This window comes from Canis lupus, chromosome 18 (assembly GCF_048164855.1).
Source record: "Canis lupus baileyi chromosome 18, mCanLup2.hap1, whole genome shotgun sequence".
In the NCBI taxonomy this organism is placed as follows: Eukaryota; Metazoa; Chordata; class Mammalia; order Carnivora; family Canidae; genus Canis; species Canis lupus.
This window is the reverse complement of record NC_132855.1, coordinates 51,685,254-51,709,645: the sequence shown is the minus strand read 5'-3', so window position 1 is coordinate 51,709,645 and position 24,392 is coordinate 51,685,254. Positions and strand designations below refer to the sequence as shown.

General features: G+C 37.2%; 1 protein-coding gene across 8 annotated transcripts in view; it reads left to right on the top strand.

Annotated features, from left to right (window-relative positions):
* The window catches only part of GRM8 (glutamate metabotropic receptor 8), a 731,564-nt gene that overhangs the window by 320,511 nt on the left and 386,661 nt on the right, over positions 1-24,392 (top strand). For all 8 annotated transcript variants that reach the window (XM_072784432.1, XM_072784437.1, XM_072784436.1 and 5 more), the window contains exons 4-6: positions 9,887-10,022; positions 10,496-10,650; positions 11,689-11,826. In XM_072784432.1, coding sequence (XP_072640533.1) covers positions 9,887-10,022; positions 10,496-10,650; positions 11,689-11,826 — 429 coding nt within the window. The remainder of the gene's footprint in view (positions 1-9,886; positions 10,023-10,495; positions 10,651-11,688; positions 11,827-24,392) is intronic.

Sequence of the window (24,392 nt, the reverse complement as noted above, 5' to 3'; positions counted from 1 at the left end):
AGAGAAAAGATTCATAACCACCATACCACTCTGTTCCTCTGAACAAATCCTTAGATCTGTGATGAGTATTGGCCAAATTAGAAAGCCTACTATGTATGGACACTGATCTTGTGAGACTCTCCCAGCCCAATCTGCTTCCACAGCATCAGCATCAGAGATACCAGAGACAGGCAAGAGGGGACAGGAGATGGTTCTCTTTTCATGGTGGCTTGTCCCTGTTGCTGCTCTTCATGGGACACATAAAGAAGTAGCATTTGGGTCATGTCTTTTCTGTACCAGGAATATTATTCCCCTTATTTCTTTTTTTAAGATTTTATTTATTTATTCATGAGAGACACAGAGAAAGAGAGAGAGGCAGAGACACAGGCAGAGAGAGAAGCAGGCTTCATGCAATGAGACCGAGCCTGGCTCAATCCCAGGACTCTAGGATCACGCCCTGAGCTGAAAGCAGACACTTAACCGCTGAGCCATCAGGCATCCTTCATTTCCTTATTTCATTGCTTTTTGGAGTTCCTTTAAGAGTCTACATGGCATCCGATACAGGAAAAAGGATAAAATGTTTTAGAGAGAGAGAGAATGAGCACAGATTTAGGTGCAATTTTGCTATTTTAATCCATGTTGTTAAAGATAACACTTTTTCTTTACTGTAATGTGCAAGATAAACCTTCTCTTTCACAGAGTGCACTTCAAGCTGACAAACGTACACACTTTGATCATGTTGTGCACTTTTCTGCTAAATCCCAGTTGTACACCACATATAGAGGTGAAAATATTGTTACAAAAGGTGTGATTACACTTATTTGAACCTTAGAACAAATTTTATTCAACTATCAGTAAAGGACCAATTACAGTAGACAAAGCTGCTGTTTTACTTATATCTCCAAAAAGATGGAAAGAAATGATGTCAAGGGTAATTAGAGCGGAGAGTTGTGATACTGTGATTTATAATACATATATATTTGGTTTTTCTCCTGTTTCCAGGACTGAACTAAAAATCCTTGGAATCTTCTAAGTGATGAAAGTAGTCAAGGTGTCTTTTGTTATGTTAATAAGGCAACTCTGGGAAAGCCCTTAGGTAAGCTGGGGACTGGGGCTAGTTGCCCAGAGAACCAACTGTGTGATAATCTGGTTGGAAATTTCTGTTCCAACTGCAACCTCTATGAAGGGGAAGGGGCTGGAGATTGAGTTCAATTACCAACGGCTAATGATTTAAACAATCAGTCCTAAGTAATGAAGCCTCCATGAAAACCCCAAAGGACAGGATTTGGAGAGCTTCTGGGTTGGTGAACACCTAGAGATTGAGGGAGAGTGGCACAGTCAGAGAAGCATGGAAGCTCTGTGCTCTTTTTCCATATCTCACTCTATGCATCTCTTCCATCTGGGTATTCCTGAGTTATGTAGTTTTATAATGAATTAGTGATCTAGTAAGTGAAATGTTTCTCTGTGAGACATCTGGGTGGCTCAGCAGTTGGGCGCCTGCCTTTGGCTCAGAAGGTCATCCCTGGATCCGGGATCAAGTTCCGCATCGGGCTCCTAGTGAGGAGTCTGCTTCTCCCTCTGCCTATGTCTCTGCCTCTCTCTCAGTCTGTGTCTCTCATGAATAAATAAATAAATCTTAAAAAAAAAAAAAAGAAAAACAAATGTTTCTCTGAATTCTGTGAGTTGTTCAAGCCAATTAATTGAACCTAAGGAAGGGTCTTAGGAACCTCTGATTTATAGCCAGTTGGTCAGAAGTGGAGTTAACAATCTGGATTGTGACTGGTGCCTAAAGTGGGGTGAGGGTGCACTCTTGCTAAACCTGTGGGACCTGACACTGTCTCTGGGTAGATAGTCAGAAGTGAGTTGAATTGTAGGACAGCCAGTTGGTGTCAGGACAATGGTGTCAGGGTGGTGGTGGGGAAACTCCTCCCCTCCCAGTAATTGGAACTGGGGTCTGGAACCTTAGAAGAGTTTATGTGTTTTTATTGTCTTTAAGAAAAAAACAGGGGATGCCTGGGTGGCTCAGCAGTTCAGCATCTGCCATTGGCTCAGGGAGTGATCCTGGAGTCCTGGGATCGTGTCCTGCATCAGGCTCTCTGCATGGAACCTGCTTCTCCCTCTGCCTGTGTCTCTGCCTCTCTCTTTCTCTGTGTCTCTCATGAATAAATAAATAAATAAAATCTTAAAAAAAAAAGAAAAAAAAACTGGTCATTTGGTTTTGTTCATTGCTATTATCTGAAGGCACATTCATTAAGAAATAAATAATGGTGACTAAGTCACATTTTTATTTGGCCCAAATGGTCAATTATAGGCAATTAATAGGTCAATCAAAATTTTTGACCAATTTTTACCAATATCTAGCGATTCTCTCTGACAACTGATAAAATGGTAATTTTGTTGATTTGTTTATGCACCAAACTGACGTCTGTCATGCAGATCTAACAGGTTATATATACAACCAGAAACTTGACCTGATTTACTTAGAACTTGACAGAAATTGTGAACCAACCAACACTGGCAATAATCATGTTACTTAAAAACGTAGTATTTAATATTCTATTTACAGCTTTGTAAGTAATTTCATTCCTAATAATTTAATCCTTCTAGATTGTCAGCACAGTTGGAACTTAGTGGTGTGGCATTGTTTCTTGTTTTATTTTTCTCCTTCCACATTCTTAATAGAGATTTTGTTCTTAAAAATAAGCAACAACTAAAAATTTGATACTTTATCCTTTCAGAATGCTTTAACAAAACTTCTCTATTGAAATTCCAGGGAGTTTTATGATTCGAGTTCTGGCCTATAATTCCAGTTTTGTGCTGTTTATATAGATTGCCTTTTGTTGTTCAATAAATTCTCTTTGAAGAGGAGTTTTGAAATTAAACAATATGATTTTATTAATTATTTGATGTATACTATTATTTTAGAGACAATATCTTCATTTCTCTATAAATTTTAATTTATGTAAATGATAAGTGCTTCTTCACATCCCTATTCAGCAAAGGACCTGTTGGCTTTGCCATTTTGACTGCTCTACTGGCTCTTGAAGGATTGCTTTGCTGGAGAGAGCTGCCTTGCCCAATTTCTAACCCCACCCCAACCCTGCCACCTCAGGAAGGGGCCCACATTCAATGACTGATTGATGTGGAAGTATAATGATCTAATTCAGAACTACTCTGGGAGCCATTCTAGCTCCCTGTGTTGTGGGTAGCTTGTCATTGGGCCACAGCCAGCTGGACTTCTCTGCTCAGTGCTGCTTCCTTTCTTGACCCTCCATAGGGTAAAGGCCAAGGACAAATATGCATTTCAAATTCCTTCTAAGAATCTGCTTTCTGGGGAGCCCAACCTGTAACAACACTGTCTTGGACATGTTTGATCCAGCTTTTTTATAATCTATAGGCAAATGTTAAATGAAACAAAACATGTGGTTGCTCTCATGGCAATCTTTGCCTCTTTAATAGTTGGCACCATTAATCGTTTCATATATTTTACTATTGTATTATTCTTTAAAGATTTAAATTCTAAGTTTCAACCCAGATCTTCAAAATACTTATGGACTCCCTTTGAAAAGAGACTTGGATCTTTAGGGAAGGAATTGGGGGATTGAAAAGGAGAACATAAGTAACTTTTCCCATTCAACTCTTATTGAAATTGTCTTAATCTCATTGTGTTGACCAATAATAGGTGAAAAGTGAAATCTATTCATCTTATTTATAGTATAGATAAATGGACAAGTATCATTTCTCAGAATTTAGGACATTGGATAATATTATAAAAAGAGTGGTGAATGATTCAAGAATATGATCAGTTGACAATCCCATATTTTAGGTCTGAATAGCACTATCTACCCTGTCAGGTTTGGTGATGATACTTATCTGATTACAATGATGATTATTATTAATAACGTAATAAGGTACCACATTTGTATAGACATTTATTATAATGCACTTTTAAAATGGATTCTCTTGACATATCTGGGAGATGATTATTATGGACTTTGTTACAGAAATGAGGAAACTGAGAAGTGAGAGATTTGTCTCAAGTCACACAGAATCCACTCTTCTGATGCTAAATCTGTTTTCTTCCTCACTGCAATATCTTTTTGCACTGGCAAATTAACATATATGAACATACCTTTCCTCTCTCAGACCTGAGATCTCAGGCTACTCACCCATGATATAAAGATATAAAACTTATGAAATGGAATTGTTTACAAATTTGTTCTTGAATCAAAGAAAGCAAATTGTTGTGCCACTCCACAGATAAACAAAGGCTAAGGTATTCTAATTCTTTGAACCCTGATAAAAACTATTTGGGGAGGCAGACCCATTTCAGTGACAACTTCCTCTGAAATATCATGATCCACGTTTTTTACTTCTTTCATGTCACTTATTTTTAAATATACGATTACATGTGTCCTTTTGTTTCTCTCCTTGACTGAGAGGTATTTGAAGGCAGAACTGTGTCATTTCTATTTCTCTATGCCAGCAGTGCCTATTATAAGTCTTCTGTCTATTCACTCATTAAAGGTTTGTTGAAGTCTTTATGTATCAAACATAGTGATAGGTAATATGGGGTATGTGGTAAATGTGAAAGACAACGTTCAGTAGTATTGCAGGTGAGAAAAAAATAACAAAATAAAAGAATATAATTATTGTAGTTGCTTCAATGCAAAGGAGAAATGGAATATGGAGTACTTCAGGAAAATCCTTCTGAACACATGCATTTACAGGGATAGTTGGTAAGTTTTGAGGGTGGACTGGTTATATTCTGAAGAATTGTAAGTCAGTTGTGCGAAATTTGCATAGATTCTAAGTATCTTAAGTTCTTTTTTTTTAATTTTTTTTCTTTTCAATTTATTTATTTATGATAGTCACAGAGAGAATGAGAGAGGCAGAGACACAGGCAGAGGGAGAAGCAGGCTCCATGCACCGGGAGCCCGACATGGGATTCGATCCCGGGTCTCCAGGATCGCGCCCTGGGCCAAAGGCAGGCACCAAACCGCTGCGCCACCCAGGGATCCCCAGTATCTTAAGTTCTTAATAGAAGTACTATATTTGTATTTGTGTAGCTGTCATTTGATTTATAAGGGGCAACCTGCTGGGTTTTTTAATTAATCTGTAAATTATCTTTATTTTATTCATCAATCATTTGTATCTATTAAACCATTAAGCAACAGGTATAGTCAATTGTGGATAAGCAAGATGATAGGAAAAGTCTAGACTTGGAGTCAGATGGATGTGGCTCTGAACCTGGACTCCAGCCTGTGGCTAGCTGTTGATACCCTGTTTATCAGAGTCTTCATCAGGTATATGGTGATTAATACCAGCCTTAGAATGCTGTCATTAGGACCAATGAGGTATCAATGAATGAAACTGAGAAAGAATGGTCTTGTGTGTTGTGAAGAGTACATAAAGTGTTCAATTCTAGAAATGATCTCCCATTTATCATTAAACAATCAAAAGAAAAAAATCTACACAAGCAAGGAAATCAGACAGTAAATTCCAGAAAACAGGCAATTATATATTCCTCCATGCAACATTATTTTCCTACACGTCAGGAAAGTGCCAAGCTTTAGAAATTATTTCTTGCAGAACTGGGCACAACTACAGAACAGGAAAGTTGATATACCTTGAATTGTATACAATCAGCACTCTTTCAGGGTGAGATATGGAAAAATAGATGCAGTAGACATATTTTTTGATAGTGGAGAACCCCTCTTCCTCCTGCTTATGCCAGGAGTCGAAATAAAGTCAGAGGCTCTCTTTAAAAATTAAAACATTAGATATTATAAGAAAGGTATTGTAGGTACTATAGGAGAACATATCTTCTAATGAAGCATGAATGTTTGACTAAATTTCACTGGTATTTTAATCAAATTCTGACAGTATAAATGACTTCTTTTGAAGTCACAGGACTGTTTTGAGGGGTGATGGCATTTATTACTGCATTTTGATATATCCTATGCTATCTTTCATCATTAGATAATTTTATAATCTCATCTGGCTTTTCTTGTGTATACATCTCGTCATTTGATTATATTACATGGTGCTAAGGACAGGCAATCTTTGAATGTCTGTAGCTCCTAAAACATAGTAGACCATGAGTGCTTGTGAATGGATTAACTGTCAGACTTTTTTTGACTGATGTGAAGATAGGAAGTGTGAATGAATTTCAGGGCTAAGAAAAGAACCCTAACCTTCTAGCTCCAATCATTTGAGAAGTAATACAGTCCACAGTTTAATAAAATATCCATAAGACATCGAACAGCAAAATGCCATGTGGAACAGATTCTCCATAAGTATTTGTTCAGCTGAAATAAGTTAGTTGTGTAGTCCCTCTTTCCAGGAAAACACAAATTGACCCTGCTGACAAATATGAGGCAGAGGCATAAAAAATATGAAATGGATTAAGATTATGTAAAAATCCAACCTAACTAACTCAGCTTTTTACAAACAAAAAAGTTTGATAGATCCTTAGTGAATTAATAAATCAATGAATTCAGACTAAGCTATGTCTGGATCTCCTGTTTGACTCATCTGAAATAGTCATAATAAAATTTTTTCAGCCTTTGTTTCTTCTGGCTATGGAGTCAGTAGTAATCTCAGAATGATACTTAGGATATGACATGTCTTTAATGGGATGCTTAAGTAATCATAGCAATTTAATTAAAAGGACAGTTGTATTTTAAAACAGCTATTATTCCCTAGAGTGTTATAGTTTTGTTCTAACATTTCTATAGTTACCTAATGCTCCTATTCATCAGTTTTTTTTTATTTTTTGATTTTTGAAAACATTATGCAGTCTTCAACATACCACTGGACTTTGTCTCAAAAGTTTTCTCCTCAAAATATGTGATTGCTCCTTTCCATTTGCATTTCCTAGCCTCCTTTCCAAAGCTTATAGTTTTGCAGAGCTCCATCATTCCCCTTTTCCTGTCATTGATTTAAATATTCCCTCTGAGTGATCTGTTCACTCCCAACCCTTCATCCACCAACTGCATCAACACCTGACAAAACTGTCATTACATTTTCTATCTTCCTCTTTAGCTCCAGATCAGCTTCTTCAGTTTGATGTTCCATGAGTACTTCAAAGACAACCTGTCCTGAAACAAAAATCATTCTTTTCTCCTCTATATACCTGTGTACCCTCCTGTGTTGCTTACTTATTTAATGGTGGCATCACACAGACTATAACACTTAGTGTCATGCTTAGTGGTTTCCATTACCTCACCACTTAGACAAGATCGGCACAGCCTAAATATATACCATTTTTATTTGTAAGTCCTACCTCAATAAAATTGGGGAAAAAAATCGTGTGAAGCTTGATTGAGTCTAGCTCAAATTCTAACAGCTCCATCTGCTCCTCCTCAGTGCCAGTAGCATTATCTTAGACCTCATTTTCCATTGCCTCTTCCAATGATCTCCTAATGGGCCTCAGTGCCTCCTGTGCTTTCCACTCTGGGTTGTCCTCTGCATTAGTGACCTTCATCCATTTTTCTTCTATGAAATGCAATATTCACAGATGACACATATTTATAAGAGAGAAGAAATGGAAACATTGAATGAGGCAGTTAAGCACTTTAATTATGCCCAATCTTCCACAGGACCTACATAAGCCATGCAGGATCTGGCTCCTGTCTACGTCTCATCTTCATCTCATGTTTCTCTTCCTCTCATTCGTTAGCTCTGCTGGTTCATTCCTGCCCTTTCTCATGCTGTCTTAACCCATTCTCTCTTCTTTCTGACTCAACACCACTTCAGGGAGACTTATCCTGAACATTCTTCAATGCAAATGAAATTCCCTTACTCATCCTCATAGGACTTACCAAAATCTTTAATTATATATCTATTCTAGTTGTTTTGTTTTGCATTAAACCTGTTTCATCTACAACATTTCTAAACACCGAAGGCAGAAACTGTGTCTATTATATTCACCATTGCATCACAGCCCCTGTGTAGTATCTGTCAGAGAGTGGGCATGTAATAAATATTTAATGAAGGAATGAATCAATTATCAGAACTATTGCTGGCATATTGGTAGGCTAGCTATCTACAAGCTCTGTCTGTGGATTATGGGCAGTTCTCACCCCTGAAGAGGTTAGTAAGAGTATTGCTACTGTAGGGATAACTTTGACTATACTCTAACTTATCAGAGATATAACCTTCAGTACTCTAGCATTGTTATTATACATTATTGCCACGCATGGTAAGTCTGATCACAACACACTGAACATACCTTGTCTGGCTACCAGACATTTCTTCTTTGTTTGGCTACCTGCGGTTTCTTCCTAAAGCATAAAACTCATCATGTAATTCTCTTGCTTAAGAACTTTTAGTGGATTTATTTGGCATGTCTAACAAAGTCATTCTCAAGCTGGGCCTGACCATTCTTTCCAAACTCCACCCAGCTGGTCTTAACCATAGGCCATGATCAAACAAGGTTTTTTCATACCTTGGCCTCTACTAGAAATGTCCCATTTTTGTTCTTAAATGGATGCATATTTGCATATAGCTCTCTCAAGGACTTGAGTTGCTTCTTCCTCTGTGTTCCTATTGTGTAGGTATATCCTCTTAATTCTAAAATGTACCACATATTCTATGACAATTTATTGGACTGCCTATCTCCCAGACCAGATAGTAACTCCTGGATTAGATTGTGTATTCACGCTGTCCAGCTGAATACATAACATGTGATGGAACCTAGTAATGTTTGGGTGACTGAATATATTGGCAATTGCTTAGAAGTAAAAATGCCTTTGCTTACTGAAGCAATGTTATAAATGATTATTTAATCCTCATCTGACTAAAAAAAAAAAAAAAAGCCTATTTAAACCATAATGCAACTGAAGCATATTGCTAATATTCCTTTTTCTTCTAATATTAGAATATATTCTCTCTCTAATCCACTAAAATTGAGGAGCACTAATAGGTGGCAGAGATCTTCTCTAAATTTTTCTCTTTGGTCTCTCATTGCCTTAGAAGGAGAAGCCAAAGGAAGAGTTCTTTTCTTTTCTTTTTTTTCTTTTCTTTTCTTTTTTCTTTTCTTTTCTTTTCTTTTCTTTTTTCTTTTCTTTTTTTTCCTTTCCTTTCCTTTCCTTTCCTTTCCTTTCCTTTCCTTTCCTTTCCTTTCCATTCTTTTCTTTCTCTCTTTCTTTTTCTTTCTTTCTTTCTTTCTTCTTTCTTTCTTTCTTTTCTTTTCTTTTCTTTTCTTTTCTTTTCTTTTCTTTTCTTTCTTTTTTTCTTTTCTTTCTTTCTTTTCCTTTCCTTTTTTAATATGATAATGGGATGAGATTTCTATCATACTGATTTTCTTGGTAGAGACATAATGTCAACTGAGGATTTGAACCTTTGGGATTTGCCTGTGTCTCAAACATTCTCAAAGACCACTTGTCTCATAATATACCATTTTGCTGATGCATACAAATATTGTTGTGATACGGTAAGCTGTAAAATGAAATTAACTTAAAGGAGGTCTACTAATAAATGAAAGTAGGAAAAGGATCTTTTTACCTAACTGGTGGTCTCATCTATAAGACATGCTCTTATTCCAGGCACTTGTTTTTCAACTATGTCAAATGAATCAAAACAGCCATTCTTCTGTACACTCCTTGATTCTCATTACACATTTTATGTCCTTTGGTTTTATTATAGACAGCCACAAAAAAAACTGTTTAAACTTGGAAAATAAAACAGCAACCCTGATGTATGATTAAATAATTGGTGTCATTTATTTCATACATATTATAATGCAAACAAACGTGATTACTTTTAATAGGAGAGAATGACACATTTTGAAAAACAATAGACTGCATTGAATCATATGTTTTTATAAAGTAGCTAACCTCATTAAGTTTGTAAATTAAATAAGTGCCTTTTCTGAGTCACTCTCTCTTTCTTTTTAAAATAGGTGGTGTTTGCATTGCTCAATCACAGAAAATCCCACGTGAACCAAGACCTGGAGAATTTGAAAAAATTATCAAACGCCTGCTAGAAACACCTAATGCTCGGGCGGTGATTATGTTTGCCAATGAAGATGACATCAGGTGCTGATTAATTTTCTTCCTGATGGAGGATTACATTTGCAACACACATCTTTTTTTTTTTTTCACATATTTCATGTTCAATATAAAATTTTGTGAGATTTCACAGCAGCAACATTCTCATGCAGTTATAGACTGCCTTCCTTCTGCTGCAGAGATGCAACAGCCTTCTAGTTTCTAAGACTGAAATGGCTATAGAGTAAAACCTGAGGACTGAAAGAAATGAGACAAGTAAAGATGATCAACAGAATGGTATGAATGAGGCTAAGGATGAGCCTGATTAATAGGTGCCAGAGTTAAAGTATCCAATATGTTTCTTTTAGAAATGATAAGAAAGACTCAGGCAGTTAGTATGTGACTAATTGTTTAACAGAGACCTACTGAGTGCATATAATTTGATATAATTGGTCTTGTAACATTCATAAGTATAGTATTTCTGGTTAAATATGGTATATTTGTTTGTTTTATTCCTGTAGGAGGATATTGGAAGCAGCAAAGAAATTAAACCAAAGTGGTCATTTTCTCTGGATTGGCTCAGATAGTTGGGGATCCAAAATAGCACCCGTTTATCAACAGGAGGAGATTGCAGAAGGGGCTGTAACGATTTTGCCCAAAAGAGCATCAATTGATGGTAAGGAAAAGCCATAGAATATGTTTCAATCCAACTGAATCAACACTCAAAGGTAAAACCAGAATATTAGCATATGACGAAATGCACCCATTGTTGATGAATCTGGAGAGAATGTTTAATTCCGATGGTAGAATTACCAAGACAGTAACTACTTAACCCAGCATACATTTTTCATTAGGAAAGAGTAACCCATTATATTTTTTTTAAGGGAGATATAGTTGGCCTTAGCTATTTCCATGATATTTCCCTCTAACCTTGCATATTTCCATGGCACAGATGATGGTTACAGCACTGATGTTTGGAGAGTGCTTGCTTTGTAAAAAATGGAGACATGAGGTTGGGCTGACCCCACAGAAATTAATGAAACAGCAAAGATGTGGAACCTCCCTGAAAGGAAGTCTGTCTCCCAGATGGTCTTAGCATCTTAGCATGAAATTCCTTCTTTCCCCATTATCTTTTGGAGTAAGGCATGAGTTCCAGGTAGTCTCCCTTTGATGAGATTGTCCCCTGAGCAGGCTGACACTTTGGCCCATTACCCATGGCCCCATAAAATTACATCAGTGCTGATTAGTTTATTGGATTGGCTGAAAATGGAACATATAAAAAAGATATTTTGACACAGGTAGAGTCATAGAAACCTAGAACATTGGCTCCTGCTAGGACACAGAGAAGAATGAGAAAAGTCTGAGTTGGTTCTGAATATATAGCAGAAGGTTGCTGGTCCCTGTGATGTAGAGGAAAGGGGGAAGTTGTGAGGATGACACCAACAACAGGCTGTCCTGTTAGGTTCATCTGTAGAGCCAGGAGCTGAAATGGGGAAGAGCAAGGGTGATAATATTGTACACTGATTAGCCTTGGCTTTTACCATAAGGGAAGAACAATTTCTGGGCTTCTGATTCTCCCCCATTTGTTAATATGTTTGTTTTATTTTTTTTTCTCATGCAATGATCACAGCATAATATCCATTCAAGAACTCTGACAGTATTTGGGTTTGATTTTGAAAGAATATTAAAATCATACCTTTCTTCTCTGAAATAGGGTTTGATCGCTATTTTAGAAGCCGAACTCTTGCCAATAATCGAAGAAATGTGTGGTTTGCAGAATTTTGGGAGGAGAATTTTGGATGCAAGTTAGGATCACATGGAAAGAGGAACAGTCATATAAAGAAATGCACAGGTACCCGCTGAAATGTTTTCCTTGGTACATTTGTTTTATCATTACCTAGGAAATGAAGTTTTCCTATATGGATAATGATCAGAGTATCTTCTATTTCTTTGTATCTCTTACTAGTTCTCATCAGGGTTGAGTATACAGTCATCATTCAACAAACTTGTATGTACTCACTGGTTCTTACAGTCAACATGTATTTCTTGACCATGTGAAATGTGCCCCAACACTGGGGTATTTGAGTTCTATTTAAAAACATTAAGGGGTACCTGTTGGGTTAGTCGGTTAGGCATCTGCCTTTGGCTCATGTCATGATCTCAGGGTCCTGCGATCAAGCCCCACATTGGGCTCCCTCTTCGACAGGGAGTCTGCTTCTTTGTCTCTCTCTACCCCTTCCCACTGCTTATATGCTCTCTCTCTCAAATAAATAAATAAAATCTTTTAATTTTTTTTAAGATATTGAGTTTCTACTATGGGCAACACATTTTGATAAGCTTGGTGGAATATAGACAAATAAGCAAGAAATGATACTGGTCTCTAGAAACTTAACGTGTAGTGAAGATGATGGATCATAATACATTGCTATAAGACAGTCACTTTTTTTTTCACTATATCCAACCATATATCCTATGATTGTTCTGCATATACTGAATAGCTCTTGCAGCTAGGGCTTTTTGATGCTTTACCTTCTATATCTTGAGCTTAAAAATAATAGTGATATTAAATGTACATATTTTGAATGTAAGAATGAAACATTTTTTTATTTTCAGGTAACATGATTATGTACATTATTCCACTTATGGAATTTTAAAGATTAATTAGAATTAAGTAGTCAATTTGTCAAAACCATAGATACAAAATCAATAAAAAAATCTTATCCATACATATATGCATATGTGGAAACATATGTATATAGAAACACATATGTGGAAAATGAAATTTAAAGAATGCTGCTTATAGTGGGATCAAAAACCATAAAACATCAGGGATAATTTTAACAAAGATCCATAAATCTTCTACACTGAATACTATAAAACTTGAATGAGCATTTTACAATCATTTACCCTTCCCTCACCTACCCCTCACTCCCATATTTTGATTCCTCCTTTCCCTCTAATCACTTACTTTGGAAATAGTTGCTCAACAAAGGTAGTATATGATCAATGCTAGAGCAGAGGTCTAAAGAGAATAAGGACGGGGATGTGAAAAATAGGTGGTGCACTGTGGAGGGGTCTAACTTCAGGCTTCCTGTATGCCAGGCACCCTTCCAGGAACTGGAACAGAGATGAGGTCTGTGTTCATGGGACTTACACTCCAGTGTGCGGAGACAGAGACTAAATAGGGAAACATTTAAATGAACAGAATCTTCCAGATGCTGAGGTGTGCTTACAGGAAATACAAGGGAGTAAATGTGAGGCCAGGTGGTATTGGCAGGGAGGGTGGCAATTAGGCTGTGCAGTCACAGAATGCTTCTCCAAGGAGGTGACATTTGAGATGATACTTGAATGGCAAGATGTTGTCAGTCATGTAAAGACATGATGGCAAGCCATTCCAGAATCTAGGACAAGCCTCCTTTGTTCAAGCCATGGCGGGGGAGGGGGGAGGATGTGTGTGTGTGGCGAGGGGGAGGGTAACACAATCAAGGTGGCTGGTGGCGTGAGGGAGGGAGGGTAGGATAATAAGTGAGTGGGAGAGTGATGGGCCATGAGGCTAAAGAGATAGGTTGGGGTCATGTAATGTAAGTTCTTCATGTTGTTTCTAGAAACTTCAGAGCTATGGGGATTTGGGCTTTATCCTACCTTAGGGTAGAATTACTGAAGACTTTTCATCTAGGGCATTGCTTAGATACCCTTTTCAAGCAGCTTCCTCTGGCAAAAGTATAAGAAGAACTGGAAATCAGGAGAGAGAAAGTAGAAAGGTCAGTCGAGACCCACCCAGTAGTCCTGGTGATGGACAGTCACAGCCTAGACCAGGATGCGCAAGTCAGGGCAGAACACAGAGGAAAGAAGTCCTGGGAAGTTGTATTGACAGTACGTGGTGGGTGACTAACACTGGGGTGGGAGTAAGTTATAGAGGCTCTGAATGTGAAATCCCTATCAGCTAGGTATATGTGATGTAATTAGTGAGCAGAGAAGACAGAGGAATTGTCGATTTGTAGGGGATGAACTTGAATTTGGTTTTTTGAGATAGCCCCATGGAACTGCCCAGCAGGTGGCAGCATAAGGTCTGGGACCCCACAGAGAACTGAGCAGTAAAAATAGGCTCAGGAGTGGCAGATGGGGACCTGGAAGTTAAAGGCAAGGGCAGAGATGCAATTGCCAGAGGAATTGGAGCAGAGCTAAGGGATAATGACTGAAGATTCTAGGGGAGGAGCCAGGAAAGGCAAGTGAGCATGGTAGGAGAACAGTCTCAGTGTGCAGGAGAAAAGATGGGATACGGGCAGTTTCAGTGCTGCTGAGAGGTGTGGCTAAGGGATGAGAAGTGTGAGAGACTCAGATTGTGAGGGGCTGAGATAGAGCCAGAATAGAGGAAATGGGGGAAGGAATGCTTTTAAAAAAATGTTTGACAAAGAAAGAAAGTAGATATGGTGAAAATCTTGAGAAAGAAGTAGGGTTACAGAAGTTTTCTTTAGGAAAGGGCACATTTGAGCATGTTTTCAGATAAATATAGCATTCAGAAGGAATGACTAGAGAAAGAGAAATTAGCTGTGGGATAGGATCTTGATAGATGCTTTAGGGAGAGGCATTAAGAGGGAGATGTTACCTTAAATTATGTGATTCACTTGGGGATAAAAGATACAGAATTGTTCATTAGTACAGGGAGAAAAATCCTAATTAAAAGCTAGACTTAGACATAGATGTTATGGAACTTCAGAAAATATATGACTGTAAGTTCAGTTTGTAAAACTCAAAATTTCATGGAGATGATGAGTGTTTGATAAGGAAGATTTGAAAAAGAGCTTCTAAGAGGAGAGAAAAGGTCAGCCAGCAAGGCAAAGGCACAGAGTAGGACACGGCTTGGAGATGTGTGCAGGATAAGGAAGAGGTCCAGCTTATTGGGGAGAAGCGTGCAAGTTAAGGAATAATGGGAAATAAAGAGGACCTAGTTTTTAGAAGGATTTGAAAGGGGAGTTTATGGAGTAACTTCTGTGTTTTCATTCAGATATATTTTACACTGGGTTTAACTCTGATTGCTGAATGTTACTGTTTGATTGTGTACACACATTCACATTCTATTGTTATTTATACCATATTAAAGAAAGTCGACCAGTTAACAAAGTAACCAACTCTATTTCATATATATGTGTGTATATATAAAGAATTTATATATATATATAAAGTTGGTAGGAAATTAGTTATTAATTAATCATAATTGTTTACTAGTTTTCAGAATAACCAGTTTCTCTAAATTCCTATTTCCAAAAAAAAAAAAAAAAGAAAGTTGATGTCCTTTTAGCATTTGTAGATAGTGTATACTGATTCCTATTTCAGGCATGAAAAATTCTGACCAGGGTTGTGGTACAGTCCAGACTTGGTGGCATATCTGCTTTAGATTCCTTCAATTTATTTGGGTGTTGCTAAAATCGTAAAGATCTGTTAGTTAGAACTATTTCTAATGCAATAAAAATGGTATTTACTCCAAGTGCTAGGGCAAGCACTAATCCCTTAGGGAATGGGATTAGTAAACAGATTTTCAGACAAATTCCATTGTGAGTGATACTGAAATAACTTGTTTCTGGGTGGAAAAGAAATAAATGATGCAGTGCTCTAACTTAATTTGTTTTTAAAGATTTATTTATTTGTTTTAGAGAGAGAAAGAGCTTGTCAGCGGGGGTAGGGGTGAAGAGAGGGAGGAAGAGAGAGAGAAAAGCAGGCTCCCCACTGAGTGCAGAGTCTGCTGCAGGGGCCGGGTGCTCTGTTTCACAACCTGAGATCATAACCTGAGCCAAAATCAAGAGTCGGCCGCTCACCCTACTGAACCACCCAGGCACCCTATAACTTAATTTTTTAAAAACGGTAACACATGAATATTTCCAGATATTGAGAGAAGATATTTGTGCCCCACATTACTATCAGCAGTCAGTTTTCACCTCTGTTTTTGGGGAGGAAAGATGATCCTAAAATGTTAGTAGTCAAATATACTTAAGAAGGAAAACCTATAGATATTCTGGAATAGGGGTGTCCAGGGTTTGAAAATTATTTGTATTTCCAATTTATCCAGAATGAATAACAGATGTGCATGTTTCAAATTTCAGCCTTACAGGGTTCATGTTTAACCATCCACAGTGAGTCAAAAAGTTAGGGAACTGTATTAAAAGGGATATCTACAAGGGCCTTTTTGCTGCATTTAGGGTATCATTTGTGGGTTATATTTTGAGTAAAATTTTACATTAGGCAATGATAATCTGTGAACTTAATTATTTGCTTCCGTTGGGGGCAATACTGGCAATGTATTTACATGGATAAGAAAGTGCTTCCCAGCAGGGTAGGGCTTCTGTCTTATCAATTTTTGGGAGATAGAATATCTTCAAGCAGTGAGGAGCATCCTCTTCCGAAAAAGAACTTGGTGCAAACAGTTTTCTGAGATAATTTTTCCTCCTAGAATCTCAGGAAAGCTTTCAAAAAGATGTGATATTACTGTTAACTTTGATATGCTGGCCAAATTCCAAAGTGAAGCAATTCCTACCATCCACTTAGCTATTTATGTAGTTATTATTGCTTCTGAAAGCTGCTGAGTTCTGAAAGCTACTACTACTTAATCCTACTTAAAATTCCCTTTGTCTTTCTCAAGAAGCAAAAAGGATTCTTTTGTACTTGTTATCAGTGGTGATGGGTGTAATTTTATAGACATTTATCTGACCCCTCCCTCCCTTGTTCCACTCTCAGGCTTCATGCCTCTCCACTGTGCACAACCCAGACACCCACAGCCCCCCAAGAACTGTGGGTCTTCATCATCTCTGTCTTTGCATGTTTTTTACAGACCCATTTCCCTACTCAGGTCTCTGTCTGAACTCCTCTCCCACTGATCCCCTTTACCACCTCATTTTTTCTTTATCCCATCTTTTCTCTGATCAGTCCCTAATCAGCCGTTGTTTTGTCCAGCAAGAATTTCATTGGCAGTGGAGAATTTTTCTTTTGAGGTCTTGCTTGGCTTTTTTATGACTGTCATTCTGATTTATCATCTTCCACAGTGAGGCCTGATAGTATTGCAGGACTGGAATATGTGGGAAGTGGTCCTAGGTCTGTGCTCCCCAGAGACGGGCTCCCTCTTGGCTCACACTGTGTCCTGGCCTTCATTTTTTCATCCTCAATTTGAATAGCTTTTTGTGCTCTTATCAAAACAATATCCCAGACCAACTCCATAAATTCAGTTGGTCCAGAGAGCATCTTAAAACCTCCCTTTGCCTAATTTATCTGTTTATTCATCATGATTCACTTGATCATTCATTTTGGATGACCTGCCTTGTGCCAGACACTGTGCTACAGATACAGAGACAAAGAATGGACCACTCTTATCCCTTTATTGCTCATATGCATATACACTGTTTTACTTATGGAATCTGAAGTGTTTTCCTTGTCTGTTGGGTTTTAATCCTTAGCTGGGAGCTTGGGAAACTGCTGCTTGGCCTGCATATGGCTGACAGTCTGATGCTAAATGGTGGTGAGCATATGCTACTTGAAATGGCGTATTGATTCTTATTTATGATGATAGAAATAGTGGTAATGGAAAAAGCAATGCACAGATATGTTTCTTCCCACAAACAAGCAATTCTGTCAGTGAACCAAATAGCAAGTTCAATAATTAGCTCCCCGAAAGGCCTGTCGATTTATTATGTAGGACCAGAGTAACTAACTAGATGACTTCTCAGATGTAACTACCTCTTCACAGTCCTCTTTTTGCTTTGGAAGGCTATAGAAGGTGGAAGCTTTCACCCATGCACCCAGGGCACGTGGAGACCATATGAGTCAACTGGGTGGTTAACAAGAGAGATGGATTTAGACAATTTGATTTGGTGACTCCAAATGAAAGGAAACTAAGGTAACTTTCCCTGTGTTAAAATATGTTCTGCCATCCTTATAATGCTCCTTGCCCCTTGTCTAGAGTAAAACTCTTTGGGGCTCAATGCCTTTACATTAGCACCATGAGGTGGTTGTTAGCCTATATGCGGCTGTTGTTAGTGAGTACAATAGCAGAAATCCCAGAATGACCTATTTATGCCACTTCTGAGATTTCCATATTGAATTTCAATAGATAGCAAAACAGGCATTGATTTCAGCCATACTAGATTTCAGAATTTTAGAGATTGGTTGTAAAATCAAGATCATTCTCTCATTTTCTAGATGAAGAAACAGGAACCCAGAAATATTAAGTGAATTGTTGTCACACAGTCTCAGGGCTGCAACTACAATCTTGGTCTGTTTTATTTAAATTTATCCTTGACTTCTATATCCTCAATTTATTTTATTATTTACTTATTTCAGAGTATTACCACATAGTTGGAAAATACTTTTTTCCTTTATAATACTTTATGTATGACAGCAATGCATTATAGAATTTTAAAATCAGCTAAAAGTGAAATAGAAGTAGCATATTGGGTGTTACATAATCCTATAGAAAATGGTATTTTACTATTCTTCATATTGATTTTCAATGATATATGTAGTATTTGCGAATAGGTCTTGAAAAGAACATATACTTTTTATCCATTTCCCTGGCCCCCTGCCCTTTAGAAAAATAGACCTAGGACTATAGTTTAAAAAAATAAAAAATAAAAATAAAAAAATAAAAAAAAATAGGAGAGATTATCAACTGTAAGTTCTCATAGCTCTAAGTCCAGTGGCACTGAATTATAGCAGTTCACTTTGCTAAATTGTTCATTTATTCATTTCCTTATATTAAAAAAACTCACTAATTTTAAAGCAGTTCAGGAGGCACTATAATGTATAATAGCACTTCTAGAACTTTTTTGTGCACCTAAATTAACTGAGCATCTGGTTAAAATTCATAGTCTGGGGTGAGGCATTCTACATTTCTAATGGGTCCCAGGTGATGTGTATGCCAATGGGCTCTGGGCCACACTTTGAGTAACAGGGGATATTACAGTTAGTTTATAGAGATAGCAACAGCACCTGATGTTCAATTAGCAGAATAAATATTCAGCTATGCTAAAGATTACTGATAAACCCAAGATGTTCTACAGAAGATCATTTAAATGAGACTTTAAATTGTCAAATGCAAAACTCTATAATCAAAAGTCTATGTTGTATATACAATCTTCAATAAGTATTTAGATCAGTAAAGTATAAAGATATAGTAGTGTGTGTGCATGTATGTCTGTCCTCATTAGGAAATTTGAAAGTGGGAAGCTTTATTGCTAAATTTAAAGAAATATACACAGATGCACCTGTATCTTCAAAATCTGCAAAGTAGATTGCAAAGTTTGCCATGTCAGGAACCAAAAATACTCTGAAAACTTAAAAATTACACTGTCAGTCATAAATGCACATAGAGTAAAAGAGCTGGAAAGGCTCATAGAGATCATTTTGTTTTATTCTTTCATTTTACAGAAAAGGAAATTGAGACCCATCTGGTTTAAGTGAGTTGTCCAAAGCCCTACAGCTATCCAAGGTGATGGTAGGACTGAAATCTATTTGTACTTGGTTCTTTCCTCAATCCTTTCCTGCCCAGAGGCCTTTCCCAGCAAGCATCTGAGTTATACAGATACATTACACTATTTTTTCCCCAGTGTAGTATCCTAAATACTTCCCCAATGGCCACCAAAGTTCCAGTATCCTCTCTTTGGCCCTTCTTGACTACTAAGGAGGTCAGGTTGACGCTCTTGGTCTGGGAAGCACTAATACTGTTAGAATTAATAGAAGTGTGGAGTACCTTCTAATTAGAGTGAACTTCAAGGGTATGTAAACTCTCACGTTTTTCAGGAATAACTTAAAACAGAGAAACACCCATTCTACAGAATGAAAATGAATTTAGAAGCCTAGGAAACCCTTTCTGCAAGCATTCAATGGACTCTGACATTAGCTTGATTGGTTGGGACTCACAAAAATCAGGATGAACATGATCTCTGGAATATTACCCTGAAGGACTAAGAAATGGAAAAAGAAATACAGACAATCAGGTGACAGTTAAGTACTTCTGAGAACCAATTATTTGAAACATTACAATAATACTTGGGTCATTGAAAATGAGGGAGGAGTGAAAAGCACAGAAAACATTAGAAAAAGCTGTCTTTTTCTCAATGATTTCTCAATTGAGGGTACCAGTTCATTAAAACAAAACAAAACAAAACAAAACAAGAAAATGAAGAAAGAATATACAGGTGGCTAAACATTAGGAGAATTTGGTATCTCTCCCCCTACTTAAAAAAAAAAAAAGAATACAACACAGTCACATACAAGGGGTTAATTATTTGTATTACAAAACAAATATTTTATAAGAAGCTTTATTTTGGGATTCCTTTAAACCCATGGGATTTGAGGGACTCCTGTGGCTACTATGAATTGTTGAATTTACCGTAAACTTTTAGGAACACATCCAAACAAGAAGAACTGTGTATTTGAATAATGAATTGAATACATTAAGACAAAAAGGCATAAAATGAGGTGTGACCAGAGTTTACTAAGGCTTATTGAGTAAAGTTCCTGGAGAGTCTTATTTTTGGTTATATGTGGCATTTGTTAAAACTGTGTCATGCTAAACCTCTCCCTCCCTCTCCTCAAGGAGCTTATGTTTTATAAAAAAAGACCATAGGGATGCCTGGGTGGCTCAACGGTTGGGTGTCTGCCTTCAGCTCAGGGCATGATCCTGGAGTCCTGGGATCAAGTCCTGCACTGGGCTCCCTGCATGGAGCCCGCTTCTCCCTCTGCCTTTGTCTCTACCTCTCTCTGTCTCATGAATAAATAAATAAAATCTTAAAAAAAAAGATCATAAAAATATTAAGTGATTAGTTTGTAACTTCTTAGTAGGCAGGGCCAGTATCCTAAGGACTTAGAATATGCTTAACATTAAATATTTGTTAAATTAGTTAATTGGTCAAAACTGATGGTCAAATACTCCTCTTGCTCTCCATTCTAATCTTTCAGACATGATGCATGGGGCCTAGTTTGGCATACATTTAGCTGACAAATATTTTAATTGTTGGAATTAATTTTTACATATTTTTGATGAAACAAAAAGCTCCATACAAATGGCTATATTAAAAGGGTCTTTACCATAATTTAAGAATAAAATGAACTCTTCTGGTAGTTTATCTGTCTTTAAATTCCAGACTGCATTGCTAATATAGAGATGAGAATATGGTTCAAGAAACACATACAGGCTTATATCCATCATTCAAATTCTAATTAGAAAATTTGGTTTCCTGATTATAAATGTCATACTCTATAGTGTGTTTACAAAAACTACATTTATATTATCGGCAGGGGGGGTGCAGGGGGAAGTATCGTATATCCATATTACTACCACTATGGTAACAGAATAATGAAAAGATAATTAGGAAAACATGATGGAAAATATCAGCTGAGAATATGTTTATTTATTCAATTTAATCATGTTTATTAGTTTATTAGTATATCGTTGATTTTTTTTCCCCACAAGAACACAGGCTCTGTGAAGGCAAGGATTTTGTTTTTTCTCTGTTGCCTCCTGGTGCATAGGATGGCATCTGGCACAAATAGGGCTTTCTTAAGGTATTTGTTAAATGAGTTCAATTCAGCTTATTTATTGTCTGCTTTTTGTCAGACACTGTATAATAGATGTCAAGGCCATGTTGGTGAATAACACAGATATGGTGTTTGCCCTCACAGGGCTTACAGTATAACTGAGAAGATAAATGAGTCATGTCTCTGCAATGACTTGTGTTGTGGTTCGTGAGTGGGAGTGTATATCAGGGAGACCTAATGTAGTATAGAGGAGAAGAATGGTGTCATTTGTGTTGAGACTAGAATATGAGTGGCGTTCAGACAAGATGAAGAGGTGATCAGAAGGATTGTTATTTCAAATAGAGGGAAGCACAAAGGCCAGCAGACAAGAGAAAGAATAGTGGCTTGAGAAACTGACAAGTTCAGTATGGCTGTGGTAGAGCATAGGGTGGGAAAATAGTAAGAGAGAAGGATAGGCAAGGGACTGATCAAGTAAGATTTTACAGGGCTCATGAGGGAGTCAAAGTTTGTTTTGAAAGGCAATGAATAGCCACTAAAAGGTTTTAAGCAGATCAGTGACATAATTGGATTTCCATTTTAGAAAGATTATTCTGGTTGTAAGCATAATGCTGGTGAGGCATAGTACTGAGGAAGGGAGACCAGTTAGATATTCTAATAATTCCTCCAGAGACGAGATAGATGGGCCAGGTTATGATGGCCACACTGCCCTGGGGATGGGGAGAAATGGACAACATAAGAGATATCTAAGTAGTTGATTATGTGAATCTGAAGCTGAGAAAAAAGGCCTTGCTGTAAGTGAGAAAGTTAGGACTCAGTAGCCTATAAATAAGACTAGGTGAAAGAGACTCAGAAAGTACGTGGAAAGCAAATTGGAGAAGGCCTTTGTCAGAGGTCAAAGGACTCAGCTTTCAGGAAATATATTGAAGCAAATGACTCTGAAATTCTGGTTTTTCTGGGAATTGTCCTCAGGATCTATGGGTGGACTGCCTAAGGAAATATTTCTGATCTAAAACCCTAATTCCTTCCCCAGTGTCTCTGCAGCTATAATTGATTGGTTTAAGGCAGCTGCTTGACACAAGTTGGACCATCAGAGTCCCTCCAAGCGTTATTTAAAACTGGAACTGAAGGAAGAAGATCAGTCCCTCTTGGGGGGTGAGAGGAGGCAGTGCTGTGAAATATGAAGCTGGGGAGATTGTCAAGTTCCTCACCATGAGGAGAAAGTTGTTCTGATATTGACATGTAGACAGAACAGAGATGGCAAATGGAAAGAGTTCTAGAATCAAGACTTTAACTGTGTCCTTCCAGCAGGTATGTTAGCTAGTTCAAGGTACTTCCAATTAAGTTTCTCTATCCTTAGCATAGCATGCAGACTAGGATATGGTAATAATACTGGGCAAGATTAGAGGAGATAGTATGCTTATATAAAACTCATTGTCTGCTACATAGGGAGTACAGCAGGTACTGTTGCTTACTTTTCCAAGAGCAATTTCCCTTGTAATCCAGCACCATCCAGTAGATCTTTCTGTGATGAAAACAATTTTCTCTGTTTGTGTTGTCCAATGGGGTAGCCACTAGCCACATGTGACTATTGGTCACTTGAAATGTGGCTAGTGCAACTAAAAAATTGAATTTTATATTTTATTTAATTGTATTTGGTTTACATTTAAATGTAAATAGCCACCTACATCAGATAGTAGGAGTCTAGGCTGACAGACCTATAGAGCAACCATTTTGTTTTAACGTATAATCCATGTAGCCCAGTTAATTTTGATTGGTCTGGTGCAGTTACGATGGTCCTATCCTGCTTGTCAGAGTTTGGTTGAAAGAGTAACTTGTGATACAGTTCTGATCAAGGAGATGGATGGAAAAGTTTTCTAGGACCTTTAAGTTAGTGTGAGGAGGGAAGTCTTTTTGTTCTGGTTTTTGTTATGTCTGCAGTTGGTGCCTGGGACTGCAGCAAGAGAATGATGTTGATGGTAGCACAATAGAAAAATAGAAAGAATCTCAGTCATTGCTGACATCTGTGAACTTCTGAATTAACTAGCTCTGGGATGCCCTTCCATTTTTATGATATGAGATAATAATAAATCCTCTCCATTTTAAAGCCATTCTGCATTGCATTTTCTATTATTTGCCACTGAAAGCATCCTGACAAATGTAATGTATTATCAATAAATGAAATGATTTCTTTAACATGACATGAACGTGCCTCATTTTAAGAATACATAAAAAAATTAAAATTCTAAAATCAGGAGGTTAATATTTGTAATACAAACAAATTATTTATATTAAATGGATTCATCACAGGTTTCTTAAATACTGACTTCCCAGTGACTATAAAATGTGATTTGATTTATTAAAATTAAAATGATATACAGCTTTTCAGCATTATTTCACTAGCATATTACTATGAGAATGCTCCTTAATTTATCAAAATAATTCACCTCTCAGTTCCTTTAAGCAATATGCCCTCTCATCTACAAAAGTATTATTTTACAGATGGTGGTGGTATGCTACTTACCACCCAGACAGAAAGTAATTTATCTAAGCATTTTTCTTTGCAGTGTAAGTGAAAACCTGTTCAAAGTGCTAGCAAGTTTATCAACTAAATCATAAGACCTAAGAAGAAGTAGATGTTTCTATTATGTTTTCTGTGTGTAGTAGAATTCTCAGCTTCATTGGTAGATACTCAAATGTTACACCTTAGCTGTGTGATCTTGGACCTGTAATTTAACCTCTAGAAATTATTGCTAACATGCTAGTTTTTCCTGTCTCTAGATGGGAGTTTTCCTGTCTCCAGTCGTGGTTCTAATCAGTGGACCTATCTTTTACAAAGTCCATTCCTATTGCTCTAGTTCTTTCTTGTTACCAAAATGCTCTTTAGCTAAAATATGG